Below are 15,487 nucleotides of genomic sequence, written 5' to 3' on the forward strand. Positions count from 1 at the left end.
TATAGGTGGTCCTGAAAATAACAAATCATGGGTGTGTTGGACATCTGAATAGTCAAACTGATAGCTATATAGATATATGTGTACATATGGCTCAGCAGTGCCTTCTATTGTTTGCCTATAAAAGTTTGCCCCGTGGACAGATCTGCACCAAAATGGACTGTTACTTGGTGTGGTCAGCTAAGGTTCAGTATGCCAAAAGACATACAGGTCAGTTCAAGGGAAAAAATTTAAAGGGGCAAAAAAATTGAGTTTTCTCATTATAGCTGTCAGTGGAAGCTTTGCTCCAGCCTTCAGCCAAAACCACTAAACGAATTGTAACCGATCTTGGCATTAAAGTAGAATTTTACTCAGAAAGCATGCATGCTTTTGGTGGTTTGGTGTGATCCCAATCAGTATTTTTTGAATTATAAGCATTTTAAAAAAGTTGCAAAGTAGGTTTAAAAATTGGTTAACCATTTTGTAATATTTTGACCGTTTAAATGGTGGCGGATTTCCAAAGTCAATGTTTAAAAGACATGAAATCCTATTGGAAGATGCATATTTTCTCAGCGTCCCTTTTGGATCTGTAGTTCCAAAGTAGGAATCGCACATCAGAGTATCTATTTCACTGGTCGCTGGAGAACAATGTCTTTGCAGCATCATTTCAGAACAAGGGGCACAGTCCCTGCATCTTGAAAAAAAAGCCATAAAAGGGAGCAGTGTAAGCACACTCTGACCCCCTGCCCAGAATGGTGGAAGCTTCAAAATGTACACCATGATTTATGTAAAAAAAAAAAATGTAATGTGGGGGGAGGCGGGGGTGTCAGAGGAGCTTTTTTGGGATTGAAGATACCCGAAACCTAAAATGGCATCCTGAACCTGTCCCAGTGCTACAGACCTCAGGTGCCATTGTAGGTGCTCCGCTACAGACCACCCACGGCGGGTTGGTGGACCATAAAAAAAAAAAAACAATGAAGGTGACTGAAAAAAAAACCTAAAAAAACACTGTTAACAAATGAGTTGTGGTTCTGGCTCAAACATACATAATCAGTGATATTCTCCCGTTATGGAACGGAATGGACACAACGCAGACCATAACTCAATGCAGAAAACACAAACCCACATTTCAAAATGGCACCCGAAAATATGATTCACTACTGGAAGCAAATCTGGGCATTAGTTATGGCGCGCGTTGTGTGCGGTGCACACCATAACTGGGGAGTTTCAGTGGCTTTGTGCGTTTGAGACAGGACCATAACTCACTTTTCAACTGTTTGTATATAGAATTATATTACAATGTCAAACCTGAACATTTTTACACTATACGTACAATAAATGTTCTCAGTTGTGTCAAAAAATTTGCCTCTGACAATTTTACGCGGAATATTTTCTCAAAAAGACTAATTATAATTACCTCGAATTATACGATAAAAAAAGCTAAGTTGTTTCGGGAGAGGAGGAATTCTGATATATTTCTTGGTGAAGAGGCAGTGCTAAGTGTAATGACATGAAAACTTTGAAAACAGTTTCAGGAAGGAGTGAGATAATATAGAAACATTTGTGAAAACAATGAATTTAGTCACTACTGAAGCACAGCATGATCTAGACTTTATTAATGAGCGTTCTTTGTCCATAACTAAAATTTTAAACATCCTTATTGTCATCGTGGTAAATTGCTAAATTGTGCGACATTTTGGCAATGTAAGCATAGAAATTACCAAATAAGTCCCGCAGCAAGTCGTGCATGCATAAACCTCAGAAACATTTATTGTGAAACTTGAAGAGTTCAAATAGTTTAAAATAATTTAGTTTTGTGAGACACAGGCTAGATACAGAAAAAAATAGAATTTTCAAAAGCAATAATATGCGAAAAATAGATACTGCCTTAAGAGTAAATATGGGTTTTAAAAAAAAGTTTGCACGTTCCAACCAATGTCACTTTGGACAGCTCGCAACCTTGAGGTGTGCTGAGTAGTCGACATAGTCTGAAGGAGAAATACTCTAGACTGTGTGAAATGCCAGAGTCACCTTCTTAGGGGCAGGTGAACGATGCAGATGGCGCTGGGGGTCAGAAGGTCGAGGGGACGGCTGTCTGCTCTGGGCTTCTTAGAAAGGTCAGTCTGGAGCCGCCTCTGACCCTGCATGTGATGGTGGAGTGAAGGGCCACTGAGCACGTGAACCCTGCGCCGTCTAGGGTTGTGTTAGGTTTGCCGCATGTTCCAGTCAGCAGTTGCGGCCCTCATGAAAGCATTTTTTACTGGCGTCAAATCTGCTGAAGGGTACTTCAGAGCACCTTCGGACATGTCTGTTGAGGAGGCCTTGCGTAACTCTAACAGGCTGTCTTGTCCTCCGCTCATACCAGATTTAATATAAGAATCTAATGTAGGACAAGATAAATTATTAGAGGAATATGTATGCAAGTTGTTTGGCGCTGAGGATTTCAATAACTCATAACCAGAAATGGTCTGTTATTACATCGCCTTTCCTTACTTCACCTTACCACTACATCACGTCCACCCAGTGGCCGAAGTGGGGGAAAAGACGTAGGGGAACTGGGGGCGGGGAATCAGAGGGCGGGAATAACCCGAGGACTGGGTCAATAGGCGGAGTCAGAGGTGTGTCAGAAAGTGCAAATTTCCCAATTTTTAGTATTTGTTTCCCATTACACTAATCGGTTACAGCGTTTTACTCTATTTAATTCAACCAATGGATACACCTGTTTATTTAAGGTTTACTATGAGTTATTGACATTAAAATACAATCAGAAAGTGGAATATGTTTCCAATCACGAAACATCCCAAATACGCTTAAAAGTGGAATCACAAGCAATTTGTCTCCGAGCCATGGAGTTTCTGTCAACAGCACTTCTCCACCCTTTTTGAATAACAGCAGTTCAAACATGAATGGCAAAATATCCTAGTTTGCAAATGTTTTCCACATAATTATGGCTCTGCCATATTTGCCACATAATACATCATCTGCTGCATAATCTGACAATTTTAACTAATAAATTGTTTGTAGCTCAAACGGATCAAAAGTTACTAAAAACTGTGACTTGCGCTGCTGTGAAGTGAAGCGCCCTTTGCAAAGGTTGATTGGCCACCTTCCTCACTGCTGCATTTGTATGTTACACTGGTACTAATAAGGAAAAATATTTGCAGAGACTGTTAGCATGTGTAAAATTTTCCTAATAATAAAATATCAGAAAATTTACCCTACCAGTGTAGGGTGTCCGAGCACTTTGCATCACACACATTGATCCAAACGATCCCTTTTTTGCAACAATAAGATAATCAAAGACTTGGGGAAAAAAACATAACACTCTAATTTATACCTTGCATTTGGCATTCAGCTCTTAGATGACAGTTAATAGTTCACTGTTCTATGTTAGGATTTTGTCTTATAAACTATCTCTGACAAAAGCAGTAACCCACTGACCTATTTACATTATTTGCACTTTGTGATCTGCGTGGTACATGTTCTTAGCAGCAGGCATATTAACCCTCTGCGCTTTCTTTCCATGAGTGAAAACTTCCCCTATCCAAAACACCATCTCTCTCTACTAAGAACATTAATCACTGGAGTTATCATGACATTTTTATTGTTGCCGAAAATTGCTAGGGGCCAGGAAGAAGGCAGCAAGTGCTTTAAAAACCCTATTATACTTGCAAAACACGACACCCCCACTGAAGTCAGTGGCTGGTGCGGTCACACTGCACTAGAGCCACCCTGCTCAAGGGTCCTGTGACCTTAGTGACAGTGTCACTGTCACTCTATGGTGTGCTTCTTCATAGGCCTGCCTGCAAGACTGAAGGTGAACTTCAGTAATTGTGGTGGACAGGCCTTCAAGGTTAACCCACACTTGCCACCGGTGGGTCCACCTGCTGGTGCTAAGACACAGGGCTTCTAAGGTCTTGAGGGGCCTTCTAAGGTCTAGCATGGGAATACGCTCCCTCAGGAAAGTGGTCTGGGGGACTGGTCAAGAAGGTTGAACCTGGTTCCCCAGTTTCAAATTCGGCAGTTCTTACCATGGTGCCACATCCTCTCCCCCACTGAACACCATACTGCCCCACTGAGAGAAACTTGCACTGCTTTCAACTACAACCCAATTGTGCCCTGCTATCAACACCTGGATACGACTAAATTCGAAATGCGCACTAGACAAGAACAATATGCTGCCCAAAAAAAAAATAACAACATCCTGGAAAAAGCAAATACTCATAGGGAGCTAGATTAAGAAAGGTAGGTGAAATGTAAGGAGGAACAACATGGTTACCTTAATGCTTTTACACTCATTATTCAGAAATCAGTGAGTGCTTTTGCCTGAAACGTTAAGGCCATGACTACAGGGCCCAGAACTAAGGGACCCGTTTCAATGCCCATTGCTTATATCCTTACAATAATGTAAGCAGTATGGTAAAAAAGACCACATTCATGAACACACAGCCTCCATTTTGTTTTTTAATTCACCCATCAAGCAGGTGTTTCAGTACCTCCAGGAATGGTGCGCTTTCCCACCCAGGGAAAACAATGTTGTTTAAAGAGAAAGGAAAACATAAAAGTAGCGCTTCACTAGCAAACACTGTAAAGTGGCGCTAATGTGTTTGGGTATGAATAAAACAAATCTGGCCACTTTGCGACCACTCTGTCTTGCTTTAGTTATTTATTTATTTTTCATATTTTGAATGTTTTATTTCTCTCCATCCCGAGGCTGCACTTTGAAATTGAATTATATCAGAAAAAGACGTTTCCAGCAAAAAAAAAATCTTTTTTGATCCATTTCACAGGGGAACAAATAAACGAAAGGAGGAAAGACAGGGTAATACCAGTTTCTTGAAGTCTCGGTTTTCAGTGAGTGAGGAGGAGCGAGACAGAAAAAGGGAAAAAGAGGAAGAAAGGGGGAGCGGCAGAGCAGAAGTGGACATTGTCCTAGTCTTCTCTGGGCATGAAGGAAAAGACAGAGTCCTTTTCCTTCCCTGCCCACCCTGCCCATCCCCGAACGCCGAGCCTTATCTGTAGGCCTTGACGATTTCTGACGTCATGGGACGCATGTTTAAGATAAAAAAGTAGGGGAACGGAACCTAATAAATTAAAGAAGTAGGGGCACATTGTGCCCTGCCGATCCCGCCCACTTCGACCACTGCATCCACCGGACAGTCTGCCATTACTCAATTTTATTATGATTAAAGTTACTTTTACTATATTTTTAACAAAAAAAAACCTTACTTTTAATCTATGTGATAAAACCTACTTTTGACAATGTAATAGCAGGTAATGTCAGAGGCATAATGCAAGCCCCTGCAGCCCTCGCAGTGCAGGGGGCTTCTTACTCTTTAGGGGGCCCCCAACTCTTTAGAGGGGGCCCTCATTCAGCCCAAGGTCAATGAATATCTATGAGATATGAAAAACCCAGGAGACCCTCATCATATTCTGCAGGGGGCCCCATCATTTTGCATTACGCCACTGGGTAATGCAGTGGATGGGGGTTGTGGTGGGTCGTTGAGAAGGATGCATTTGTGGTGTATCCTAAAGCAGAAAGTTGCCTAGGTGTGGCTTGAGTTAGATTCAGCCTAGCCTCACAGCCTCAAGTTGTTGATGTGTTCCTCTGTGCTTTCGGTGTTTGGAGGCAGAGTTTTAGAACTGGGCAGATAAAGTTAGGAAAACCACGTCAATGGTCTTGATTTTCATAAAAACACGAGATGCACAGAATATTGCCACTGAAGGAGCAGGCCACTGGAGAAAGAGTTCATGTCAGGGCTTGAATACATGAGAGGACCACTGGCATAAAAGATTTGAGAGGTAAGAGACAGACCTTTAAACTCAATGTTGACTGAAAGCACAAAGAACTATGGACATAAAATACATTTTGCGTGATACACAGACCTTTGGACTTAAACTTGGTCACAACCAGTAGTCAGTCTTGTTCTGCCAAAATTGAAGAGAACAAACAGATTTTTCGTAAAGAAAAAGTGGTAGCTTTGGGTGAACAGTACACGGCAGGAAGTGACATTGTAATAAGATTCATGTTATTATAACAGTGGCTTGTACGGAAAAAATAAATAACAAATGCCATACACTCCTATCTCCATACATTGTTTAAATAAATATTTACATCTTCAGGCCATTTCATCCGTCTTAAAAACCACATCACTGCTTTGATAGGGACTGGTTCAATGATACTTTAAAATCATGTACATCTTTCAAACCCTGGCTCCGGCTGCTACCTCACAATAGCACTGCCTAACTTCAGTCATCTTAGAATTCATGACAGGCGATGTGGTGGTCTACGTTGATTATCAGTTTAAAGCTTTCACATCTGCAGTGCTTAATTTGAGCCAGTGATTTCCAGTGCTCGGCACCGGCACTTAATTGTTAACACCTGCATTTATGACAGTCTGCCACAAAGTGGCACTGTCTGGCTAATTTAGAGATTACCCTAACAACACTTAATTATTAATTCATTATACATTATAGATTAAAAATGACTATTACCTGCCGCCCAAGCCATTCTTATTGCTTTGGGAGCCTGAAATAGTCACACTTGTAAAGGTGTGATGGTTAGTAGTTGGGTTGTTACTATCATTGGCAGCATGGCAGGGGCAATGTGTGGTTCAAGCTGCAGTGACATCGTGATGAGAACCCTGGCACTTAAGTTATTATGGCCTTTTAGCCCGTCGTAGCGGGCTATACCAGCTATTATAGGTCCGCTGCAGCGTTAAAGGCCCGAGTCGAAGGGGAGGGACTTTAACAAAGCAGCGGGACTTTAATAGCCGGTATAGCCCTTCTACGAAGGGCTATAAGGCTATTAGAACATTCTGCCACTAGAGGGCAGAATGTTCTAACAAATAAAACAACGCCTTTAGGGAGCGCGAGGGGATTCAGGCTCCCCTCAGTCTCCCTGAAGCCTTTGTTCACAGCCAGAGCTGTGAACAAAGAAACAGCCCGGAGCACTCCATTGTTTTCAATGGAGCTTCCAACATTTCAATGTTCTAATACAAATTAAGCACAGCATATCTGGAATATATGTTTTTGTCATGTACATTCACTGTTGCCATTATGGGGCATTCAAATGGTGACTATGTAGTTGCTCTCAATCTCTTGCTGCAATGATAGTCAACCTACTGTGAACCCTGATGCAGATGTTATTTCTTTATTTAAATCACAGCCCTGACAACCCTATTGGTAACCAGTATCAGCTTGGCTATCATAGTATATTATACAGCTCAATATACCTCACTGGAGAACTGCAAACTTGATAGCACGGCTGGCATCAACAAGGCTCAATGGGGCTTATCCAACCGTTTGAGGGAGGAGGATTTGGTATATTGATTCAAAAAATATCACTTGATTGAGATTTGGTGGCTCAAGTCTTACAAATCACTTGCAGAATGACAATTAATGCTTAAAATGCTGCCTAGATTGTGAATTACCTTCACTCGGTTTAGGGGAGGGACTAAAACCACTACACACCAATTAAATGCGATGTCGCTGGAAGACAATTTTTTATAAACTGGATCTCCATTATATGATCATTTACATGCAAAGAGTTCCCTTTTATCCCTATTTTAATGGCCCACGGGCAGTACCCAAAGATGAGCCCCTTTCATGAGCCAGCACTGAAACACAGCATAATCTGTATATCATGTGCTGGCATTTGTTTCTGCACACCATTCCTCTTCAGCCTCCATGCAGGGGGAACATATAACATAAAACAAGTGCCATGAAAATGCATATCCTTGAGGAACTCCACATTAGCAGTACTTCAAAGGTCCCATCTTCTGTTTCCATCACCCATGAGGAATGTTTCTATCCACAGTATCAAACACTGCAGAAAATATCAACAGGATCAGTGCTGGGGCATTATCCTCATCCCCCAGCATTAATATATGTTTTCTAAATTGAATCCAGAAGCCCTAATGTCTCTCTTAAAGGGAAAGCGAATTTGAAGTCTGCCATAAGAGAGCTCAATTCTAACCACTCTTGCACTTCTCATAAAGTATATAGTGGAGTTAACACTTAAAATATTTCCTATTCCAGGAGAGTTAATCACAGTTAAGAAGTGGCTCTTTTTTTCTTGTCTCCTGAGCTCATACACTGACATTGGGCATAAGTCCATTTGAATATGAAATGAACTTAAAACACAAGGCTTTTATGATTTGTCTCTGCACACCTTCTCCGCCACCATAAAACAAGATTAACAATAACGTGCACGGTCTAAATGAAAGCCATTCAGAACCCAGTTCTTAAAACTCATTGACGTCACCAATGAAGATATCAAACTCTCATAACACTGTAACCCAACTGATGTAGGTTAAAATGAGGAACGCTCAAGGACTATGGAGCAAGAAAGGTCAACTGGTATCTAACCAAGCAGGAATCTGAGATTTCTGACCCAAACCTTATGGGAACTACAGCATGTTTACGTTTCTAGCATTTTGGAATATCTTCAATACACATACATATTATAACAATATTAAACATTCCTAGCATTGCATGTTGAACCTTAATTGGGAAGCTCATTATACAATAAATCAGACTGGATATATAAGAAAAGAAAACATTAGGACTAGGGTTTGTTTTATGGAAGGGTTTGTAGAAACCCAAAAATCAGCAACATATGGATAATAATGGAGAGTTGATGACCAGGAGTATTTAAATGAATAGTCCTGGGCCGTGGTTATGATAACGGCGGTCGTTCCTAGAGAATGAATCACACCCCGTCACTGCTTACCATGCAGTTCATGTCTGGTCTACAGTGGTCGTGCAGCTGAGGCAAATAAAACAGCAAAATGGAATGACCTTTGTAGAGGTAGTGTTATTTCCAAAGCTATGTCTTCTTCTCAGATGATCTGTTTGAGCCCCCGTGGACATTTAGAATTCTGAGCATCCATTTCATCTGGTTTCTTATGAAATACTGTCCATTAAGTTAGGATCAATGTATAGGTTGTACATATAGTCTGTGCACCATGTCATTTATTTGTTTGCTCACTACTTGTTCAACTGTTCTGCACCGTCACTAGGAGTACCTTGCATTATTTTGAACTGTCTATATTATCATGTATTAATGCTGTGTTTACATCATAAAATCATTACTTTGATATATTTGATCTGATCACAATTATTGCGTTTATAAAGAGGGGCAAACATACAATATAGTTCCTTACTGATGCACTAAATAGTGTTTAAATAATTCCTAGGGGACATTCTTTTGTATGACTGTTTGAGCCCCCAGATAGGTGCAAATCCATTTTGAGAGTCCTGCTCACCTTCAGCTACCTCAAATGTTGTTTTGGTGGTTGCCTACTCCCAGCATTGCTGTGCAGCCTGCTTGTGATTCCTAGTGGCTACTCCAACCTGAGAGTACTACCTTGCCCCTGCATTAAGAGTGCTACTGGAATAAAAAGTAGAATCAGCAACAAAGATATATTTTACTATTAATATATCATAGTCCCTCCCCATGAAAATATGTTATGATCCATAAAGGAGTTGATAAATCAACAAATGGACGAGACTAAAGTGAATATAATAAAGCAGAAGATGTTACATGGCCTCTGATCTTCATATCTGAAGGTGAGTATAGCATTTGAAGTGGAAACTCTGGAGCTACTCTACAGTTGTTGGAAGACCTGCATGCGGTTGTGCAAGTTGCTGCACTTATAGTTTAGATGTTAGTGTACATGGGCATAAAATGAGAGGATATGGGTAAGTAATCTAGATTCCCAACAAAGTACTTAGGCCACGCATGGGCTAAAAAAGATGGGTACTAATCAAATCCACAGTAAATTTCCCATAATTTTATCAGAAGCCTTTACGTCATTTGTCTGAAATGGGCTTCAATTAATAGCCAATACAGGAGCATTATTATATTATATTTGTCAACACTGATATACACATTATGTGTGTCTTTCAAAAAGTTTAGAACATTTTCTGGAAGGAAAGAAAGGAAGAAAATACCTTCCAAACTTACCACCAAGTTGCCAATCACCATGACCAGCATGAAGACCAGGATGCAGAGGGGCTGCCCAGCTACCTGCATGCAGTCCCACATGGTTTCAATCCACTCTCCACAAAGCACGCGGAAAACAATGAGAAAGGAGTGGAAAAAGTCCGACATGTGCCATCGTGGCAGCCGGCAGTCCTCGTTGATCTTGCAGACACAGTCTTCGTAACTTTTCCCAAAAAGCTGCATTCCCACCACAGCAAAAATGAAGACAATGATGGCCAAAACCAGAGTCAGGTTCCCCAGAGCACCCACTGAGTTCCCAATAATTTTGATAAGTGTGTTTAATGTGGGCCAGGATTTTGCCAGTTTGAAGACCCGGAGCTGCAGAGAAAAAGACAAACATATTTTTAGGGTCTTAAGGTAGACAAATATCGAAATATATTGGAAATATCTTCAAAATACTGGTAAGTATTTATTCAACATGCCGCAACACAAAGTTATTACAATGAAAATCTGACACCCTAAAATCCTTTTTACTGTTAATTCATGACTTATGTCTGTGATTGTCATCTACCTTGTGCAAATTTATGTTTGATATGGTTGAAGTAAGAAAGCACATATTCAAATCCAGATTGTCCTGAAACTCTTGTTTCTTGAGAGTATTGCATAGATGAGTCCTGGTTACACTCCTGGTAACCTTTGACCGGATTCAATTCATTGTGGTTCACTATGGAATGGTATAACGCATTTTTAATGCAGCTAGAGAGGCCAGCATTGAACAAACTTCCAGGTCTAGGACCATCATTTTATGCGCATTTGCAATCCTGCAGTGGTGAAATCAAATCATGTTTCATCAAAGATACTTTCCACCTGGCTTGAGCCTAGAGAGTTTTTTTATGCACAGTTCTTCAGACGCTATGCAATGGCAAATATCATTAACCATAATTCTTCTACAAAATATATTCATATGTATATCGATGTTCAAAGATTTACCGAGTAAATGATTGCATAAAATTAGTAGCTATCGAAAATAACTGGCAAGTGTCAAAAGTATTGGACAATAGTCTTCCATGATACGTATTATTGACAATTAAACTGAACAGTTAATTGCAATATCAATAAAGTTTAGATAACAATTTGCATGTCCATCATTCATAAGGACAAACCGCCAGTGTTGTCTGAATATTTATAACCATATGAATGATTATGCACTATTCATTGTGTGGTTTTAAAAAAGGTATACACGTGAACATCTATCAGGGAGCATAAATCAAATCTGTATAGACTTACAAAAGGTTTAACTATCAGAATAAGTAAGGGTTATTTTGAGCTTAAAAGACAGTCTCAAGGAAAACAAAAGTAACCAAAGGGAAATTGTTCATGAATATATTTGAAACTGTGGAGGGAATTTTCTTTGTTACAGTAATTTTCTTTATATGTAGAAGCTAATTTTTTGACAGATACACAATTACTTCCCACTTTTCCACTAATGTTCATATATTTGACTTGCTCATCTGTGAAATTGTGGGTGGCCCCACATTCCCAAAGTGCTATCACTTCATCTATGTCAAAATACAGAATTATGTTTCCTTCTACACATGTGGGTATTTGTGGGTGTTGTGGTGATTATATAGTGTGAACCTAACTGGAGAGATGAATAATTTGTATGACACCGAAGACACATTTCATGATCCTTTCCAAGGCGGCAGGCTGTACATGAGTTTGATTGTTTCACTGGGTGACAAACAATAAGCACTAGTTGAGGTAGGGGTAAGAAAAGACAAGTCTGTGGGAGAAATAGCCTGTTCTCCTTTCAAAGACAATGGCAAGCTGAAGCAAAAAAGTGTAAGAAACTATACAGCATTTACTATTCGAATACCATACAGTAGGACATTATTAATGTAGCCTATACAAATTGTGGCATGACCAACTGTAGAATAAATGGTAAGCGTATTACAACATAATTTAAAGATTAGTAGAGAAATGTGAAAGGCAAAAATGATTTAAAGACGTGTATAGTTATCAAATAATTTAAAGCTGGTGTACATTTTAATGAAGACGGCAAGGCCTTTTTGCACAACTAAGTAACAGGTAAGAGGCTTACTAGATGTTATACTGCTTTGAAAATTATTTTAGAGAAGCTTAGAGAGATCTTAGGATCAGTTACTTTTGTAAATGCTTGCACTTGAGTGACAGGTAATCAAATGGTGACAGAATGGATGAACCAAAAGCAAATGATCAAACTGCTAATTTTCTCAGACTTTCCTAAATTTTGTAAAGAATTCTGATAAAATTCAAACCTCTTTTAAGGTGTGAGATTTGCCAGTGAGGGTCAGAATGGAGTTATCAATACTATGAATCTCTTGGACTGATTCACATATGGTCAGAGTCGAGGACCAACTCACAGTTGATTGAAATAACTCAGAATGGAAATCTATGGATATTGTTATTGATTGACTATATATAATGCAGTCAATAACAAAGATAGATCTCAAAGACACTAAGCAACCTCGCATAGTCAGATAAGAGAGATCAACATTACTGCAATCTATTATTGAAAATATATTATTTTTTGTTTTATAAACTGATTTCTAGAATTTATTATTGCATTATTTCACTTATTGTCTTGCCACTGAAGTTCTTCATTGAGTATCCAAATGTAATATCCTCTATTTCAGCTTAGCCAATCAAATTAGTTGTGAACAAAATATTAGTTCATTAACCTCCAAACATATAAATATAAGCTTTTGTTTCTAAAGGAGATTACATTTCTCTACTCCAAAATGGCATCCAACAAATCAAGGCCTTTTGCCCAAATAAAAATGTATGGCATGTGAGGTTCTGGCTAAATTGGATGTCCTTTTGTTTTTCGTTTCTTTAACAACATCAAACTTTGAACTTAACAGCTTGAGACCATGAAACTATAAAGCCTAATGCACACTGCCGTATTTGAGATTGCCAACTGCTCTACATTAAAAGGTGCATTAGCATTCAGTATTTATAAGTTGTATGGCCTGCTTGTTATAGTAAAATCTGTACAGTTAAGTGTTCTTTCAGACATTGTGCCTTTTCTAAAACTTTGTAACTTTTCAGGCCATTAACAATACTGAATGATTTATTGAAAATCACTAAATTATTGAAAATTGCTAACTATGTAAAAAAGATGAATGATTTTTCTTAGAAAATTCCAACGTTTGCAGCACACTGCTACACGACACAGTTACATAAAAAACAGGAACATAGCATGCATGTCATGTAGGAATAAATCGAATTACCAATCGGAAGGAACGTAAAACTGATAAATTTCCCATACTGGCTAACCCCAATTCCATCAGACTCAGGATGACGATGATGCTGTCGAAAATGTTCCACCCTTGCTGAAAATAGTAGTATGGGTCGAGAGCAATAATTTTTAAGACCATTTCGGCTGTAAAAATTCCAGTGAAGACCTGGAAGAAAAAGCAAAAGTTATAAGCATGTACTATGATGCCTCCGTGTCTCTTCTCTAAGAGGACCTCTGAGAAATAAATGGGCATCTCTGCTCTAAGCTGCTGGTTCTTAAATGATAGATTCTGACCAGGATTAGGTATTCATTGGCCTTACAATGTGTTAATGCTGCATGGAAGTATTCAAGGTAGAATCCTAAATTCATATCCATAATACCCACAATGCGTCTGCATTTTTCTTCAAATATTTTCTGAAGTCTTCTCCTGGGAGGAAAGGTTTCACTGTTTTCAGGAGAGAGAGCTGAAACTAGGCTGTTTTTGACTTCCGGGCAATGTGCCCTTGTGTGAGAGGATTGATTTGAGAGTAAATCTAAGAGATTTGACCTGTTCTATTAGTTGGGATACTCCTGTTTTATTACGTCACACACCCTTATATGCCTTTTTTGCATTGGCCTCACAACATGTTAAATGGAAATATGGAGGGACTATCCGTATACAATGAATACAGAGAGAAAGAACTCCTCCATATTTACACTTTTATTAATTGAGATTGGGCGTTTCAAAGTCTTTATGAGTGCCTGAATTAGTACCCTTGCAGTTCTACTTCACGAACTCATAAATGCCTTTGTTAATTGGATCCTATGACTTTTGGTCACAAATAAATAATGAGATTTAATTTGTAAAATTCCCACTACATAGCTGAAGTTAGCGCTATTTATACGATCCAATGACATTTTGCTCCTTGAAAAACACTTCCTTAAATTCATAAAATTCCCACTATATCAAAAATCTGAAGATCTCCACCTCATTTAAGGCAAGAGAGACACACTGAGGATTACATTCCTTGGAAGTATGTTTCATGCTGACTTAATTACGAACCTTTGTAGGGACACTTTATTTTATTTTGTTTAATTTCCACTTTGTATTTGGCATCTCACTCCTTTTCCATGTCTGCTTGCTCATGTTTCAGATCAATCCGTTCATTTACTACTGGGAAAGCATTCGAGGACAGTTAACTACAGATACTCTATCTCTTTAGATTGATTTTTGAGTGAGTGCCTGAATTCAGTGCCCTGGAGCATTTTGAGTGTCCTCCTCTACTGTCATTCATTCAACCATCCCGAGATTTGTACAAAAAAACACACACATTAAAGAAATGGACAGGAGTGTCAAACTGGATGATTTATGCTTGGTCTCATGGTCGATCCCAAACTATGGTGTGCAACATAAGAAAGTCCATAGTTAAAGAAGAAAGAAATCCTCAAAACCTATTATTTAGCACAACCTATACTGCTAACATGTTATTAATAGTTTAGTGTCGAGTTTCCTTAGTACAAATGCACATACTAAAGCATACTGCATGAGTCAAATTCATAAAAGCATTTAATGGTATGGTAAATAGTACTGAAGGATTCCCCTGTTACATGCTATCATATGCCTTTGTGGATCACCTGGAACGTGCAACTGCCTATTAATCAAAGTGCAAGGAGGGCAGAGTTCTTTTTATACATAGTATCCGCATAAGAACATGAAATGAATGTTAGCATTTTATACCTATTATAGATGTTTGGGTGTCAATTCACAAATGTGTAAAAGAGTACCACAGGAGTACTCTTTACATACTCTTACATATCTATGTAAATGGCCCCCATTGTCTTCTTACACCGGTGTGATTTGTCAATGATAGCAGAAAATAAGCATTTATACTACATCCTAAAAATGATTTTCCCAGCGCTTTTACTTTTCTGCATGTTAAGAGCCACTCTTTCCTGAAGGAAGTCAAATTGATGGAATTACGTTAAATAATCAACTAATGCTGGCATGTCGTGAAACAATAAACTTTTTCCAGCCACAACATGGGCATCTTTCATCTAAGTAAACTGAGTGTCAATAGAAGGAGACAGCTTCAATAAAAAATAGTGGGCTGAGAAGGCACTCGACTCACCATAAATGCAGAGCTGAAGCACAACCGGTGCGGCACTTCTCCTTTCCATAAGCAGGATAAGGAGGACTTTTTTCCTGCTTGTGGAACGCAACTCCAACCAATCCTGGAGAAGCTTTCATGCTGTGAAAGCAGTTCCAGAATTGGTGCGAGTAGGCTCACCCAGCGCTCATTTTG

General features: G+C 39.2%; 1 protein-coding gene across 6 annotated transcripts in view; it reads right to left on the reverse strand.

Moving 5' to 3' along the window:
• The window catches only part of LOC146789704 (sodium channel protein type 5 subunit alpha-like), a 975,168-nt gene that overhangs the window by 457,851 nt on the left and 501,830 nt on the right, over positions 1–15,487 (reverse strand). For all 6 annotated transcript variants that reach the window (XM_085632035.1, XM_085632032.1, XM_085632036.1 and 3 more), the window contains exons 15-16: positions 13,198–13,371; positions 9,947–10,303 (exon numbers count right to left, since the gene is read on the reverse strand). In XM_085632035.1, the coding sequence (XP_085488161.1) occupies positions 9,947–10,303; positions 13,198–13,371 (531 nt within the window). The remainder of the gene's footprint in view (positions 1–9,946; positions 10,304–13,197; positions 13,372–15,487) is intronic.

This window comes from Triturus cristatus, chromosome 10 (genome assembly GCF_964204655.1).
Source record: "Triturus cristatus chromosome 10, aTriCri1.1, whole genome shotgun sequence".
Lineage (NCBI taxonomy): Eukaryota > Metazoa > Chordata > Amphibia > Caudata > Salamandridae > Triturus > Triturus cristatus.